The 18,285-nt window shown below is 44.8% G+C and overlaps 1 protein-coding gene across 5 annotated transcripts in view; it reads left to right on the top strand.

The window, feature by feature from the left end:
- casz1 (castor zinc finger 1) overlaps nt 1-18,285 on the top strand; it is a 74,534-nt gene that overhangs the window by 21,586 nt on the left and 34,663 nt on the right. Inside the window, exon 1 of one of the 5 annotated variants that reach the window (XM_085442872.1) lies at nt 6,162-6,255. The exons of the other annotated variants lie outside the window; for them this stretch is intronic. Within the exon in view, the coding sequence (XP_085298998.1) occupies nt 6,177-6,255 (79 nt within the window). The 5' untranslated portion in view covers nt 6,162-6,176. Of the gene's footprint in view, nt 1-6,161; nt 6,256-18,285 lie in introns of those variants that run through there. 5 annotated transcript variants of the gene reach the window in all.

The following is an 18,285-nucleotide window of genomic DNA, read 5'->3' on the forward strand; positions in this document are numbered from 1 at the left end:
TAACAGCCAGAATTCTCTGAATTGTTCCAGGTTCCAACAGCGATAGTATGCAAACACAAATATTTTCTTTTAATTAAAAAGGCCTCATCTCTCTGGATCCTCCCCCAAGCCGCCCACTACCAGCTCTCAACATCCGCCTCAACCCCCCACGCCCCCCAAAGTGCTCATACACACACAGACACACACACACGCGTGCAGCAGCACAAATGCTTGTGACGCTTCATTCAAATCCAGAATCACTCATAGCCTCATACATTCAGCCAAATCAACTGAGAGCTGGTGACCCTAGCAGTGATGGCTGCCCAGGTCAATAGTAGCCCACCAAACGGGCACACCCACACACTCACACTCACACACACACACACCTGAAAAGCAGCTGTTGTTTTATTTTTCAACCATCGGAACCTGAGGTGGCACTAAAAGGTACGGAGCAAGGAGAGGTCTGGGGTGGTGATATTGGTGTGTTTGGGCCAAAGGGGGGGGGGGGGGGGGGGGGGGGGGTGATAGTAATGCATGTTGATGGTTTCTGAGATACTTCATTTCAGAAACAAGGGCCTCATTAACTGTAGTCTTCATCAGGCCAGCAAGCAGCGGGCACATTAGGGGTCCACAGGAAGTTAGAGTACAGCAGGAGAGTGCATTAGGGAGGCCTGGAGAGACACACACTCTTTCTTCCCCTCAGTTTCACTTCCACCTCCAGTGCTTTTCTATATCTTAATGTACCTTTCAGAGGAATTTGGATAGAGGTCAGTAATTATGCTTTTTAAATTATTCAGTCGAGGTCCTCTGTAATTGTGCTTTTTAGAGCTCGGACATTGACAACATGGTTTACTGCACCACTTTTGGGGCACGGTCTGACCGGATGAATGAGTATGGAGTAAGAGAAGGAGTGTCTGAGTGTGTTTCACTGCTCTCACCGACAGCTCGTAGCTGATGTAGGAGTGATCTTTTGAAATGTCAATAAGTGCCAACACCGAATGAACAAAATTAATCCCTTTGCTAACGGACTTTGTCCGCACGTCAAGTTCAGATCCCTTTTCAAAAATTTGGTTAGGCCTCAGCTGTGTGCGGTGGGTATGTTGTGCCGCATGCAGTCAGAGACCCAGCAGACGACCAGCCGCTGTGTGGGAATGTTTAGTTACGAACACAAGCGTGTTATTTTTGTTACATCGACGAGAGAAAAGCCTAAACTGCAAGGGTAGCAGAAAAAAAAATCACCAAACTTTCTCTACAAAGCCAGCTCCGACAACGTTTGACTGCACATGATAACATCGTCCATCCACACAAGTCCTCTTTCAGCCACAGATTATTAACACATCACTGAAAGCGGCACAGAGCGTTTCATTGTTGTTACAGGGTCTAATATTTATATTTATCTAGTTGGGTGAGGCACTGACAAACATGTCACACACCTGCAGTTTTGTAGTACGTGCTACTGCAGTTTGGTGTAAGAGAAAGAGCCTGTACAGTAGAGTTTTGTTGGGGCGAGAGGAAGACTGTAATTACTGTCTGGCGATTCATCTAGTCACTGCATAAAATAGTGTTTATCCAGTCGCCCGTGTTTCTGTCGTGGCTGAGGGAGGGGAGGGTCATGTTTTGCAGAACTGAGACAGCTAGGGCAATCAGGAGAAGAATCGTGACTCCAAAACATTCAGCCTTTTCTTTCTTTTCTCTCCCTTTGTCTCCCTCACTTTCCCTCTCTCCCTCCCTCTTTGCAGTTGAGAACTGGTGCCTTAGAAAATGAGATCTGCCCCCCCCCCCCCCCCCCCCAAACTACCCCCCCACGACACACCCACACACAAATAAACATAAAAAGCTAATTTGTTAGCGCCCTCATTTCAGAGGCCTGAGCAGGAGAATATTGTTGGGAGGAAAAGTAATGCCTTGTCAAATGTTGACATGTGTTGCAAACATGAGGCCTTCAGCAGCAGTATTTCGTGGAGAAGCTCGAGCACATTGTCGGCACATGAAGAGGATGCTTTGAAACAAGATTAGCCTCCAAATGCCCTCCCCATCCATACTCCTGTGCCAAATGTGTATGTGTGTGTGCCAGCACTAAGATGCTAAATGATCAGATCCACTGAATATTTGTGGGCCTGTTTTCTCACATAATGAGTGTGCATAACATGCTCTGTATGCCACTGTACAGCTGAAGTTGTGTGTACTCATTTGTCCTGCTGCAAAGCCCCATTGTCTGGTGCGTGGTCTACGCTTGGTTTCGTGGGGCCAGACTGTGGCTACTTCCCCTTGGCTTCGGGTCACGGTGACACTGGTCAGGTGGAGTTTTCAAAAAAAAAAAATCCATCACCTCCACCCCCATGCAACCCCACCCCCATAAAAATGAATAAAAATTGGAAAACAACATGCAAGGTCTGCCTAATACAGGAACACTTGCAATATGCTGATGTTTTCTTTTGCACACTGTGTTTGCTAAATTGCCTTTGACTGCGTGCATCAGTAATGAAACTTTATGTCCTTGCGGAGAGGGCAGCAAGTCCGTTCCAGTTAGGACCGGGACCATCTCTCCTGTCTGGCTTTTGTAAGATTTTTTTTCCCCTCTAATACACGTCCTTATGAATAAATGAAGCCCATGAAGTCATTTTTTCCATATTTGTGTAAATTGCTTTAAAAGCATTTTATCATGTCATAAAAAAGTGCAATTGATCTGCTGGGCTTAGCCCATTGGACAGCTGTGTGTTTTGTTAATGGCCACTTTGCTCCAAGCAGCTTATTAAAAAATTTATATAGAAATGCTAAAATTGCATAAATTATTTAGATACAGTAAGCATTTTTTTTGTTTTGGTTGGGCAGGGAGGGGCTGTTATCAGTATGGAAATTTACCATAGTATATTATCTGCTGAAATATAGTAATATATCTGCCCAGACACATATGTGTCCTCCTCACTGCACCCCCTCACATGCAGAGGCGCAGGGAAAAAAAGTATATATTTTTTGATGACTTCGTTTCAGCAACCACGGAATGTCACCCATATCCTGGTTGATTGTACTTTCGAGTTTTATGATGTTTTTCCATTGATTTGTTTCCCCGGCGCAGCTGCCGACCTCTATTGAGGGACGAACGTAATCAGCGCTGACGCAAATTAGATGGTTATTCGTTTCGAAAATTGACAGAAAAACAATAAAAAAGATGAAATGCTCCCAAATCAATAGATATAATGAAATTCAAATAATCCGAGAGATGAGGTCTCCATGGCAACTGATAATGTGGAAAAGAAAACAATTTAATAAAGGACAGACACGCTTTGAAAACAGATTGGGGAGGGAGGTGGCTGTAAAGAGGAGAGGAGAGCAGAGCAGAGGAGGTGGGGAGATGGAGGGATAGAGAGAGGGTGGGAGGGTGGTGGTGGTGGAGTGTTTGTGGCTGTAGTGGTTGCTCTATAGCTTGTTTCCCCCGGCGTGTGAAGGATCTGTGTCTGTCCCAAGGACGCCGGAATAATTAGAAAAGCTTTCAGGCCAGAAAGTGCAGATTCAGGTTTTAATACACAAAATTATTTCAGGGGCAGTGAATCGGAAAACCATTTGTTGGTGACCTTCCTGAGAGGCCTCCCCCCCTCCCCGGTACAGGGCAAGATGGAGGCTATGTGGCAGCGCTGCCTGAGTTATGGCATATTTGTGTTTTTATAGAGGCAGGGGGAATGGAGTTGGGGAAGTTGGGAGGGGGACGTGGGGGTAAATGTGTGTGTGTGTGTGTGTGTGTGTTTGTGGCGGTGGGGAGGGGGTCATAGGGAGACCTTCATGTCTGTGTATGCGTATGTATGTGTGTGTGTGTGTGTGTGTGTGTGTGTGCGTGTGTGTGTGTGTGTTTGTGGCGGTGGGGAGGGGGTCATAGGGAGACCTTCATGTCTGTGTATGCGTATGTATGTGTGTGTGTGTGTGTGTGTGTGTGTGCGTGTGTGTGTGTGTGTGGATCTGGCAGGAGTTTGGGCAGAGGGAGAGAGAGAGCAAAGAGGAGAAGGGAGAAAGTGAAGCAGCGAGAGAAAGGGGGAAGTTGCAGATCCGGCTGTATTTACAGATCAGTTGTCAAAAGGAGCCATTTAAGGGGAATGCGCCCGTTCCTGTGCTGTGACAGGCGAAGTGGCTGTTTAAAAAGCAAAAGAAACTATGAACCAGAGAGGGAGATAGTCAAACACAGGCTTTTTTTCTGTTGAAGACAGACAGAGCAAGGGGTGGCGAGGGAACGAGTGGGTGTTAAGTGACTTCATTTGTAGTCTATTTAAGGTATGTTTTACTTGTCCTTGTGCTGCTCCTCCAACATTTAATACAGGGGCTGCGTTCTAGTTAGCACAACAAGGGAATAATGATTGAGCGCATCGTTCTTATTTCCTGTAAATACAAATGACTTTCCTTCATCTGCCTAAAAAACTGTATTTGATTTCAGTCTTGCTGTCAAGGGAGATTTGCAACTGATGCAAACAGTGATAAGAGTAAACCAAAAGCACAGCTCTGTTTCCCTCATTAGCTTATCACGACTTTAAGTATGTACACTTTCTGGTGGCTTTATTCAACATCCGTGTCCTGCTCTTTTAACATCCTATTTTCTTTATTGCCCTTTGTCAACGTTTTGAAGGAAGTCTGATTGGGCGTTGGAGGCTTGTCTGTCAAGTCGTGACTATTTTTGTGTCATTAGAAGGCTTTGTTTGACTCAAATAAAGGTGATCCACCCTCTGTTCAAATTATACCTGCAGCAGGTCCAGGATATCGCGTCTTGGGTGCAGGTACCCTTATCCTGTTCCAGGTGGCAATAAATGGAAAAACCTACTCACCTCAACCTGATAATTGCTGTTCTGATATTTTAACTGCTAAAGATCCCGATCAAGATCAGGGCTGTTGTACAATATTAACTATCATAAAAGTTGGGCAATATTTGATAAAATTCTGGGATCAAGTTCCATCCATTGTTAATCTTCTTTCACTTTGTGTCAATTATGACTTAATAAGCGAACAACATTTGCATCGACTCTTCTGTCTACTTTAAGACAGCAATTTTATATTTGTTTTAGGTTAATATTCACTTTTAATTGAGTTGTTAACATGTTTTCGTGCACAAAAGATAATTAAAAGCTTATTTGAACTCTTAGTTATAGTTAGATCTTCGCATTTTCACCCAGGGGGATTCTGCTCTTATTCAAAGGCAAACGGAGATCTGACATTCTTCAACAGGACAGCTAATATTCTCCAGTATTGATATTGCGATGTGAAATGTGCCCCACAAGTCGGAGAGAAACTAGAAATTCCCCACTGTACACTAGCTAAGAGACTTCAAATCTAACATGCCAGTGTCAATGAAGACTGTTTTCTTTTTTTTAAGTAATAAAAAAAAAAAGATGGAATAGAAACCTGAAATATGAGAGCCGATAGCCATCTGCTATGTGTTGAATGTGTGTGTTTATGTGTGCATGTGCGCTGCGACACACACATAGGGCACAGAGCGCATGTTATCACTGTCAACAGCAGCCGTAGCAAACAGCAGCAGTTGTTCTGTGTGTGTCTGTGTAGCGTACCAGTGAAAGTGTGTGTGCTTGTGCGTGCCCACAATCTCTCGCTCTCTCGCTCCCTCACTGGCTGCTGGCTCCGAGGAACCCACTGTAAGTCAATCTGTGCGCTCATATGCCCATGAGTGTGTTTGCGTGTCTGTGTGTGTGAGGGAGTGCGCTTCTACTGTACTACACTTCAGGAGCCAGGGCCGAGCCTAGCTCAACAGGGCTGGAAAGGGCCAAGGGCCAGCTCCCGGTGCACGCCACCCACTTCATACCTGTCTATCTCGCACACACAGACGCACAAACACATGCACGCAGCTAGTGCAGCCGCGCTACTCTGCAGAGGGCTCTCATTGTAGCAGTGACAGGAGGGCGCCCGTTAAGTGGCTCTCTCTTCCTGGGGCCTGTGTGTGTGTATGTGTGTGTTTTCTTCCCCCATGTGGCTACGGGGTGGAGAAGGGCGCTGAAGGACCCCTACTGGTAAAGTGGGTAAACTCGCACAGCCTCGACATCTGTGAGGAGAGAGGGGGAGGGTAAGGAGGGAGGAGAGATAGACAGCAAGAGAGGAGGACAGAGTGGGAAAGAGGAAAGGAGTGTGAAGGAGAGAGGGAGGGAGAGAGACAGAGGGGGAGAGAGAGAGAGAGAGCAGAGCCTTGGCAGAGAGCAGTTGTGGAGAAAATGCCTTGCTTTGTGGAGAGAATTCTTCCAGGGCAGGAGGGAGAGGTGAGACAGAGCGCAGAGGGCGGTTTGCTGCCAGGTAAGACTCACACATACCTTTCTCTCTCTCTCTCTCTCTTCCTCCCTCCCTTCCCTCTCTCTCTCTCTCTCTCTCTCTCTCTCTCTCTCTCTCTCTCTCTCTCTCTCTCTCTGTCTCTTCCACTCCCCCCTCCCCACACACACACACACACACACGCTCACACACTCACACACAGGAGTTGAGTGCTACCTCGAGATGAACGGGTTTGCTACTATTTGCAGTTGGCATGAGTCAGGCACGCATGTGTAGTGATGTAGTGGGTGGTGTCAAAGTGTGTGCACGTCTGTGTGAGAGAGTGAGGAAATAGCAGGTGTACTGTTCATTTTCTTGGAAAAAAAAAAGATTTTCGTTTCCATGTATATTTGTGCGCATTTGCACCTATAGTGCACTAAATGTCAGTCGTGTATGTAAATTTGTCTTAACGGCATTTTTGCTCGGTCAAAAGTTTTGTCTCTGACTTTTCGTGCCAGGCCTTGGAGCACTATGAGCGTCAATGGTGGAAAGTTTGTTTAAATTAAAATAATAATTGAATTAAATAATGAACACTTTTAAGGGCTGTACATTATATTGTTTTTAATGCCTAAATTTGTGTGGTCTTTACTTGCTTTAGAGGGAAATATCGTTGGACTTTATACATTGATATTTATGTATAAATAAACCTAACTAAAATTAGAAATTGTTTGAAAAGCACATAAATCCCTCTCCTCTGAAGTCAAGTGCGCCTCTTTCAGATCTGTTGTGAGGTAATTTGCGGTGTTGGTCGAGATTGATTTGGCTGTTTAGATACAGATGTTGTGATGGAGCGGTTTGTCATCGGAGGGATTTTCCACTCTGCTGATGTAAACAGTGTCTGTTGAAGAAAGGCTAAAGAGTCCTTTTTTTCCCTTGTGGAGACACGGTTCTGAGAGCAATAATCCTCCTTGTGTACAATTAGATTTTGTTCTTTTGGTTAAATAAATACTGTGTCTGTGAACATAAACACAGATTTACATGTGGCCCTGTGGGCGTCTGTCTCCCAAGCAGCACACCGCTTGAGTCCGGGCCTGATATTTCTTGTCGAGGCAGAAGTTGGCCGACTCCAACTTCACACTTGCTGTTTATTTGTTTTTATAACAAATGGAAGCAGCAGAGTGAAAGGTGAGGTCAGAATTGAATTTGGCTTGCTTTACCGTAGCGATCTGGCAACCGCTCTGCTCCCATGTACCATAGAGCTTGCTTTGGTTGTAGTGTTTGTTATTCAACTGATGTGTGCGTGTGTTTGTGTGTGTGTGTGGGAGCACACATATATGTCTTTGAGTAGTGGGTGGTGGTAGCAGCATTCACGAGAGAGACATTTTACTAAGCAGACATTTCCCCCTCTGTTTTCACTCTGACCTGGTAGGAGATTGATGACTGAATTGTGGAGTACATGTTAACAGTAACTGGTGATTTATGAAGATACTTAGGGTAAGTGAGGCCGCACAGGCTGGAGAGGAAGAAAAAGATATAGCCTTTTAAGTTAATGCAAAAATATTGCCTTTTTAAGTAATAATTGTTATTACTACTGCAGGGGTTTGGAGCGAGGTCTGAGTTAGACTTGGATGTGCACAAAGTGCAGTGTTAAGCTTTTCCTTTTCCGTTGGCCAGGCCCCTTCCTTTGTTTCAGGCTTTTCAAGTCTGACTCCTCAGAACAAGACAAGTTTGTCTGTGAGAAAAAAAAAATACGGCTTAGCTAGTTTGGTAGAATAGATTGAGATATATCAAATAATTAAATTGGAAAAAAAAAAAAGTCCTACTTTTTTCCCTGGATAAACCAGAATGGAAAACTTTTCTTGGATGAACCCTTGCACTGCAACAAGTGCACTGTGTGTTTTGGCAGCTTCTCTTAGCCAAAGATCCCTCACAAAATCCGCATGCAATTTTAGAAGAATCAGATTCTTTCCCTTTCCTTGGCTCCTGAACTTGCTTGATATTATGCACACACACACAGAATCCTCTTCTCTATTCAAATATGAGGTTCTGTCCACTTGGATGTGATCTATGGCATTTTTAAGGAATAAAGCAATTTTAGTGAATGTAGACTAGTGCTTCCCCTGAAAGAGGGATGGCTTTCATTTTTTTTCAAGGCACCTCTTAGACTGAGTGAAATGTTTCCCCCGTTCGCTCAGGGACGACTTTATTTCTTACCAGGGATTTAACACTCACTCAGTCCCCTCATAAATACAGCGTCCCTCAGCCCTTCGCTAGCCATAACTCACACACTAACTCTCTAGCTAACTAAACTCATATAGCAGAGCCAACACTTGTTTGTCTTTTACCTCAGCCTTTCTCCCTCTTACTCTTCCTCTCTGTCTCTTTTCCTCCTCTGTGCTGATTTATACGTGACACAATCGTCTTTGACTACCATCTCACCAGGCTCCTGCACTGATCTCCTTGGCCCACTGGTGGAGTGGGGTTTTAGAAGAAAAGTGCATTTGAATATGAGCTACCCTAATCTCCTCCAGGCTATTTAGAGTCAGCCTAATGCTCCAAGAATGAGTGGGAACAACACAGGGGAAAACGCGGACATCCCTCTCAGCGTGTCACAACACAGCTCAGGTCTCCGAAGAACAAAACAAGTATTTTGATTGGCTGATGAAAATCTCTCTATGCAAAGCAAAGAGCATAAAATTCCAGATAAATTATCTCGGGGCACCTGTTGAAGCTTCACTCTTAAAAAATGTCTTTCTGCCTTTAAGGAACCTACATGTCGAACTTATCTTATCCTAGTGGTGCAGCTAGAAGGCAGTAAATAATAAAAAACAAAGTTATCAAAGGCCACACTGCTTGAACATACTCCTCCTATCCTCCAGTTTTTATGTAGGTTTGGGGTAATCTTGGTGATAAACAGATAACCAAGCAGGCAAACAAGCAAACAGCAGCCATCACATACAAAGCTGGCATAGAGCAGCTGATAAACTTTTAAGCCATTTAACTTTGAACAGATGAAAGTGCTCAGGTGGGATATTACAGTATGGTGGAAGCCTTTAGTGATCTGGTGCCGACTGGCATTTTGGGAGGAGACGATCTTTCTGGCGTGGTTCCCGTATTGGTTGTTAACAGCCTGCTGGTACCTTCTGTTCTCTCTGTTCAGTCCCACTGGCTCAACACTGACAAGTCCTCAAGCATCTGAAGACCCTCTGAAGTCAAAATCGCCCATTTTGATGTCTCGTGGCAGCACCCCGCGTTTTGTTGTATTTGCCTCTGAAAACAGAGGCCCTGCTTGGAGGAATTACCCTCAGCAGTCGCTGGTGTCAGGCAGGGGAGGAGGGTATCATTCCTATTTCCCTCCGTCTCCCCGTTCTCCTCGCTGTCCTTCCTCCCTTTTTGATCTCACCATCAAATCTTCCCCAGTTTTTATGAGTGACGTTTACCCGAGAGCAGCTTGGGAAATGGCTGGCTGAAGAAGACGTTTGAGAAAATGTGCCTGAGCAAGCTATCACCTTTGATAAAGCCATAGTTCCAGTGGGAGAGGAAGAAGAAAGCTATAGCGCGAGAGCATTGTTGGTAATGAAAAATGCCATGAAAGAGGGAACATCTCTCTGATCCCAGCCTGTTACACCAACAATGTATAGTACAACAGATACTGCAGTGGTACATCAAGCAATTTCTCCGTTGCTGTACCACAATGAGCGTTTGCCCCAGCTGACTGATCTGAATCTGGGGTAGCACACTGCGCCTTTATTGCACATCAGCTGGGCATAATCTCATAATACGGCGCTCACACATACACGCGGGGAGTCACACTGGTACTGCCATCAACAGTGGCGTACCTTCAGCTGTGTCATCAGTTGGCAAAAAGCTGGCAAGGCACTTGAGTGCGCTGCATAAAGAGAAAGAAATGATGGGGAAGTGGAGGGTAGGTGGAGGCGCAGAGAGAAAGAAATGTTAGCTTTAGTAATTACTACCTCCACAGAGAAGCAGTGGAGAGGACAGTGAGGCAAGCAAGCGCATGAAGGAGGCCCCGTGTGCAGATAATGAAGGGGTATCATTGTAGCTCTGACAGTGTTAATCTTAGAGCGCTCCACAGTGTGTCTGTGTGTGCGCCTATCAGGTTGTGTGTATGCCCTATGCAGCATATGTAGACACTGCTGGGGTGTATGGAGGTCGTGCTACGGCGCTGTTGACTCTCATCCTACCAGCGAGGCCATCCGGCCCACCTGACAGATTATCCAACCACTGACAGTCGCCGCCTCGCGCAGCTTCTGGAAGCCGATCCCGGAACTCCGCAGCTTCTCGTGTATCCATCGCAAAAAGCGCCGGGGTAGCCTCCCAGCACTCGAACGCCTGAACTTTTTCTTTGCAGGGAAAGGATTAAGAAACGAGGAAATGGGGGAAGAGTTGTCCAACTTTCTTTGTGCCCGGCTTTCTCTGTTTTCCTTTCGCCCCCTCCTTCCCATTTGAAGTTGTGATACACTCATTTAAGCCTCATCGCTCACACACACGAGAAAGTGTTATGAATATGTATCAACACAGCATATGGCAGCAGTAGCAGTGGGACTAGGTGTGTCCAGAAGGTAGAGTGCTGCCGATGCATTATTCTCCATTCAAATTACCACAGTAAGAATGCAGCAGAGAGCTGGGAGGTTTTCACTCCGTCTTTAGACGGGGCAGGAGACAAACCTGGATCGTGCGAAACAGCGGGAACGGAAAAGCTGTGATGAGCACAGTAGTTGGCCATCTGAGTTTCCTTGATTTGTTAGATTTTTTCAGCAGGTTCAAACCCGGCACACTCGCTGACACGAGTGTGATTAAAAGCGATATTTCTGACACATTAGGATGCGCGCAGGAAGTAACCTCCTCTAAAGCGTTCATTATTAGATGCATGACAGACCTGAATATTTATAAAATAGGTTTTAATAATTAATAGCAGCAATCTGCTCCTGTAATTCATCAGATTTGCACTTCAACAGAGTATCCGTTTTCACTTTAAAATAATAATAAGAGGAATATTAATGTTGCAGAAATGTAAAGCGGGCAGCTGGTTGCAGCGCAAATAGGCAAGCGCTCCGTGTTGGCTTCCTTTAAACTGTCACTTTTCAAATAAAATTACACTTTAAGCCATCAACACTGCATCATTTTAAAGCCTTCGCTTGTTTGTGCTTGACAATTTACTGAGTGGCTTCTCACAAATGTGGCAAGTCATGAAGATAAAGACGCAGGAAACAAAGTGGGTTTGGTGTAGAATGCAAAAGTAGTTGCTGTGGTTTTATCAAAAGCAAATTTATTTGTTTGAGTCAACTTAGCGGCACTTCCTTTTGTATACTGAGACCCAAAATAGACAGCATTCTTTTTTCCTGTAAAGCAGCTTTGCTTCTTTCATTTTTATTTTTTCCCCTTATTGTGAGTGTTGTTTTATCACACCTTCAAATTCAGTCATAGCACACTCCTCCCTCCACCGAACTCCCAGAAACACAAATGTTCCTGTTTTAAGTGAAAACTGCCACATTTATTTCTGCCTCAAGTTCGTGTTGAACTTTTTCAGTAAACCATGCTGTTTTTCCCTGCTGTCACGACTGACACAGTGGAGTATTTATTAAACCCACCGTGGATCAGTGTTTCCTCAGCTCGTTGAAATGTCAGTGTGCATTTTTCTGTTTTTTTGGCCCGTGTGGCATCTCAGTGCAAATGATGTGACCTGCAGCCACGACACATACAGGAGCAGGAGGAGGGCTCAGAGCGCAATGCCCTGCTGTTTACAAACCTGCAAACAGGCATGCAGCACACCAGCACACACTTAATATTGGTTACAACAGTTTTACTTAACATATACAGTATGTTTACAGTGGCGTGTGCACCGAACCACACTTTCCCAACCACACACGGTACAAATAAACGCTTTGAAATGTCTTGTATGATCACAAAACCCTGTAGTCACATCTATGCTGCTTGTCAGAAAAGTAGAGCATAGCAGTTGTGGCAGGAGATTCGCAGTCACATGGGATGGAAAAAAAAAACAACAAAAATGCAAATTCCTGCAAGCAGGAAGATTCGTTCTTATCACTTCCTCCCTTAAACCGAGAAACAGTGTATTTTGATCAAAATGCAATTGTGCTTCCTTGAATTATTTGAAATGCAAAACTGTGAAAAGTGATAAAAACTTAAGAGTGTAAAAAGGCCGAATTGTTGTTTTTTAGACCGGCTGCAAAAGCTGCCCACGATGACATTTTAACAGGCACCTGTGATTCATTCTGCTGCGTAGAAAGTCCAATAGACAAAACTCTGTCAGGCAGAGCAAATGTTTTAATGGTAGCCGGGGATCGATGTTGTCAGCGCAGGCATCCTGTCTGGAAATACGTCTTTCTTTTCTTCTTTTCTTTTTTTTTGTTGCTATTTTTTTTCTTGGGTCCTTCTTTCTTTTTCGAGGAGAGGAGAAAAAAAGGGCAAAAAGGGGGTGGAAGAGGGAAGGAGGTGGGACGAGAGTGGGGTTCGGCAGGATCTGAGGCGAGCGGTGTGAACCGGGCCGAATTTAGGAGAATTGATGAAAAACATTGACTCGTGCTCTCATTCGCAAGGCCTCCGTAGCTGAAAAACAAATTTGAAACATAACCTTGGAAATCAATTAAGAAGTCCCTGAGAGCCGGGGGAAAAAAAAAAGAAAGAGGAGGGAAAGGTCCACCCTTCTCACCCCCCACCTGCTTGTCTTTTCCTTTCCTCCACTTAACAGGAACTTGGGTCTGCCCATCAGAACGCTGCCGTGTGTGAGGAGGCTTTGTCAGCAGGGGCCTTATTTAATTTTTTTTTTTACGGCACAGGGCCTTATATGCTGTCAAAATGTCTTAAGAGTCTTATTAAAGAAATGCCACAGCTCATTTCCTTGTAATGCAATTCATATGCTGGTGAAAGGGGGCATGTCTAAAGATCTAAACAGCTTTGCTTTTTAGGCTTCACATTAGGGGTTATCTGTGAGGGCTTGTCATTGATTGACATTATCTGGCCTGACAGGGCCTCATATCAAGGTTAACCTCATGGACAAAAGTGCCACCCGCATGGACACACAAACACACTCTCTCACCCACACTCGTAGTCAAATAAGGCACGCTCTCCTCGACTTCCTGTCGAGACCGGTGCTACGTACATGCGCTGGCTTCGTCGGCGTGTGCATGCCAGGTGGAGATTTCCAGAATTAATTGATAACTAATGGAGCAGCGTGTGCTGAGTTTACCCTGGAGGATTGACACTGGATGTGTGCGCGCGCCTGCGTGTGTGTCCTGTGGAGAAACAGAGGGTGGTAGGTGATTGTAAGAGGGTGTCGAAGACTTACTTAGCGGCGTACTTTTGGATTCTGGTAAATGAAATACGTCCCAAAGATAATAATGTGGAGTGACATGCGTCAGTCCAGGGGCGGCTGACCTCTTAGGCGAGCAGATCGTTTACTTCACTGCTGAAGAACGAGCGCAACTAACACTGCGTGAGTGTAATACACGCGCTCGGCACACATCTCCCCTGCTCCCTCCCAACAAGCCACAAAGGCAAAGAGAGATCCCCGTGACCAAAATACAACTGAAGCAGTTAATCTGTACAGATATTAGCTCAAGGGCCCTCGAGAGGTGCACCGCTGAGCCCCTTCTGCACTGTACTACCCACACTGCCTTGCTCCCTCACCAAGAACAGCAACCGTGAGGGAGGGACACAGGGGTCGTCTGCTCATTTACCATGGCGGTTGGCTTATCAAATTGCACTCCCGGTGTCTTGAAGCTGAACAAGAGCTCCAAAACAAAGCTTCAAGAATAAATTTCCCTTGTTTCAGTCCGCGGAAGCACGGTGCCATGTGCAATTGGGTATTTTTAAAGCCTTTTTTATTATTTATTTATTTCTTTTTTTTTGCCTCCTGGAACACACTTGCAAATTAAGTCATCATCTGGTGCCAGCTGTGAGTCCAGATTTGATGTACAATTTTAACAAGTTGGCCGTGTGTCCCATGAATTACCCTAAGCAGCAAACTGAATAAAAGTTGGCTGTTTTGGTACGTAGCTGTCAGAATGACTCTTGTCACTCATGTCAGATTGTTTTTTTTTCTCTCCCTTAGACCATTTTAGCTTGCTTGTCCTCTATTCTGGAAAATCCCATAATTACCCTGTTTGTGATGAAGCTGGAGGGCGTATTTGTCCTTAGATCTCAACTTTCCTGCCTGATTGCCCTCAAGTTCAGAGTCTTTCGTCCTCCGTCTACGCTCGTAATATACATTGTTTTCCTCAGCCATTGTCCCGTGCATTCAGCGAGTGTGTGACTGGAGCCGTTTGTGTCCGCCTTTGTCCTGCAGTGTCTTGTTTGTGTTTTACGGCGGTGTGACGGGAGCGTGGCACTTGGCTGAGGGCTTGTGTTAACAGCCTGTGGACTGAACTGAAGTGAAATAGTCCAAACAGGTCCTTCAAGGTCAGCAGCCTCAGAAAGACAGCAGACAATGTACAAGGTCAAATTCTAGACTAAAAGCAATAAGTGCTTTATTGATGATAAAAAAAAAAAAAACAGCAAAAAAAAAAAAAAACAAGCAGGCAGATGTGCAACCAACTGATTAATAATAAAATAGATCTGCGAGAGAGAGAGGGGGGCAGGGGGAGGGCAGGGTGGAGAAGAAGAAAGCTACCTCCTGACTTTATGTCAGTGTGTCTTTGCACTGTATGAATGTGTCTGCCGGCCTGCGTGTACAGTAGCTTTGGCAGCAAAAACATTGATCTTGTACTAAACCTAAAAAAAAAATCCAATAGAAATCCAGTGGTTTATAAAAAGAACAAAATGTGACACATTGGTGCTGGTGGCAGTTTCCCGTGTGCAGCCTCTCTCTTCATGCCTGAATCATTTCCTATCATTACTGCAGTTTGTGTGATCTGAATAGTACAGTGTGAAAGTACTGTTTCAAAAAAGATCACAAGCAACTCACTTCTCCTGTTTTGACAGTAATCTACATATCATATATATCTCATCAGTATCATGTTTTATGACAGAGACAACGTTCACCACAGGTTCCTTTTTTCCTTTCAGTCACTTTATGAACAATGTGCCTTTTGTATCGTGCCTACTGCGCTATTATCTTTTTATGAAAATAAGCAGAAGGTATTGGACTGTCGTCATCTTTTATGTGCCTTCATCGGTCGTTCACTTGCACTCTCTGTGTGTGTGTGTTTTTTTTTTCCTCTCCCTCTCTCTCGTCCCCAACCTGGCAAACCTGCCAAGTAAGGAGAGCTCCAAAGTGGATCAGGCAGTGGCAGATTTAGATTTGAGGTGGAGAATGCTAAGTCCCAGTCCCAGCCAAACCCGTTTCCTTAGGAAGACTCTGAGGGACAGAAGGGCTGGGAGATTTCCATATGCTCTGCCACCCCCTCCACATAACCTGCAGTAGCCCCCACACCCACCCTGCTTGCTCCTTGGTAATATAAAGCCTCCTTTACAGCCCCTTTTGTAAATCTCTACTCTGCATAAACTCCTCAGATGTGCCCACCCCAAACCCCCATCTATCAACTAGTTGGCAATGGCATTGTTTTTAATCATCAGAACCTCAAAATTATTATTATCGCTTCTGATGCGGCAATTAAAACTTCAGGTCAGAGGCACAACGAGCGGTGATCAGCAGCCGAGCTGAGAAGTTTTAATTAGACGATCAGAACCATTAATGCACAAAAAAAGGTGTGCGCTGGGAAATTAACGGGAACGTCTTAATCAGGGTTAGCGACTCCGAAGAGGAGTCAAGTGAACAGAGAGCAAAAAACAAATCATTTCCGCACCACTGGGACAAAACTCAATTAAATATGCATGTGGAAAAATGGAAATTTCTCAGCATCGGCTGCACCGACTGTTAGAAAACTGTGGCAAAATCTCACGGCGGGGTCGGCGACCTGCTTATTGTTATTCTTCTGTAATAAAAATGAGAGAGGGGCCAGATGCTGGGGTCTGGGTGCAATGGCGTAGTTGTCCATCAGTGACTTTCCGCTTGACTTCCTTGCGGCTGCCGCAGCCTCCCTACCATACAGCGGGGCTGGGTGGAGGGGGGGTTGGAGGGGGAAGAGAGTAGAAGAGGAAAACATTCTCTTCCTGCAAGCCGTAAATTTACAAAAATAAAAACATGGTAATTTTCAAGACTGTCTGCGCGTGTTTGTGTGTGGCTCAGTGATTTCCCTGAAACACACATGCACGCACACTCGCGCATACATCTCCCTTGAGAGCCAGAGACATGAAAGGTTCACTGAGCTACACCCTGGGAGCTGCAGCCTTGTCGATTAATCTGCCATAGGTTCATGAAGTTATAACTAGACTTTTTCCTTTTTTTTCTTTCTTTTTTTTTTTTGAAGAGCTAATGCACCTCTCTGTTGCATATTGTAAAATAATCCTGAGTTGAATAGACATCTCCCAGACCCTGTTTGTATTAATTAACTTCAGATATTGCGGAGGGGTGGGGGGGTTGTCCCTGTGTCAGTCATGTTGAAACTCAGCAGGAATCTACAACAGGCCCTGTATCTGTGTTTGATTAGTTGAAGAGATAAGCTTCAGTTTAAACAGGTAATATCTACCTCTCTTATATACAGACCCCTCCTGTGTGCCTGCTCCATACAAACTGAAACGCTGCGGGGAGCTGGGCTGTTTATGGGGGGGTGGAGGGGTTAGCTGCTCTCTGAATTAACAATAAAGTCGAGTTATTCAATTCTCTATATGCTACACTTGTGGCTTTACATCCTCTGTAATATGACTATACACGTATTTTGGAACGAAAGCTGCCCACTCTTTCCTTTTTTGTGTCACGAAGAGGTAAAGCCGTGACCCCGCGCAGTCACGACCATTGTTAACTCCCACACCCTTTTACCCGTAGCAGCCTTGATTACAGTCTGTGCACGTTCACACAAATAATGCACTTCCAACAGCGTTATTAGGATTTGAAACACCACTTGATTGGGCATGATATCATTCTGGCACACAAACAGACACTCTGCATCAAAAAACCAACAAGACCTGTGGGGCTCGGAGCAGAGGAGGAGTTATTCTGTCAGCGCGGAGGGCTAGACTCTCACACAAGCTGTGTCATCCACCTCTGAGAAGAAGCAGGACCCAGCAGAACTTGCGCTTATGCACCACTGCGCTTATTTTTGACTGAAGATGAAAAAGAACCTGACCTTGTCGAAATGTATTCAAAATAGCTTCTTGACTTTTTCCTCAGGTTTTGGCCTTATACAGACACTGCATGGCGCTCCTTTGCGGTCCTGCACTGTTTCCAGTAAAAATAATGTCACCGCTAACATAAGCAGTTGGGAAAAATTAGTTTCAGCTGTTGTGTTCGAATTCAGACCTGCCTATTTTTTCCCCCAACTCCCAGTGCTTACCGAGGTGTCTCCTTCCTTGACAATTAGCACACCAGGCTAAAACAGACTGTAAATAATGTCCAGTGCATGTGACAGTGTTGTTTTTCTTTCTGATATTCATTAATAAGGCAGAACGCTCACTGGACTCTCAGGGAGGTTGGGGGAGTTGGTCCCAGAGGGAAAAGTTATTCTTTCATGCAAGTCCCCACAGATTTTATCTCATTGTACGGCATCATGCACACAAACGACTTGAGGTAAACAGCTTAGCGTTACCATAGTGATCCTTATTGTAAGCAATAGCAAAAAAAAAAACCCCACAGCACAAATAATAGTTCAGACTACTTCCATAAAGCACTGAATCGCAGCATGTTCTTCCTCGGAGGGAAACTCAGAATATTTAATTTGTTTTAAATCACGCCCTACCTTTAAAAGAAAACACTGAATATGTGCTTAAGATGTCTGATAATTCAGTTTAATGGCTTGCTTAGATACTGAATCAGTAGCACTCGGTGCGCCAGTTATTCTCCTCATTGTTAACACAAAATCATACATAAATAGGCGCTAATGGAAAGAAACAACTGTGTAGGGGTCATTTCCTACAAGGAGCTCGAAATGGCAATACACAGGAAATCGGTAGTTAAAGCATGAAATACTGAACACAGTAAATAGAAAGAATGACCTCTACAGCAACACCCAAATGACCTCAATCTTCCTTTGGAGAGTA

This window comes from Copadichromis virginalis, linkage group LG20 (genome assembly GCF_057382275.1).
Source record: "Copadichromis virginalis isolate Kocher_CV1m ecotype Utaka linkage group LG20, C_Virginalis_male_GT1.1, whole genome shotgun sequence".
Lineage (NCBI taxonomy): Eukaryota > Metazoa > Chordata > Actinopteri > Cichliformes > Cichlidae > Copadichromis > Copadichromis virginalis.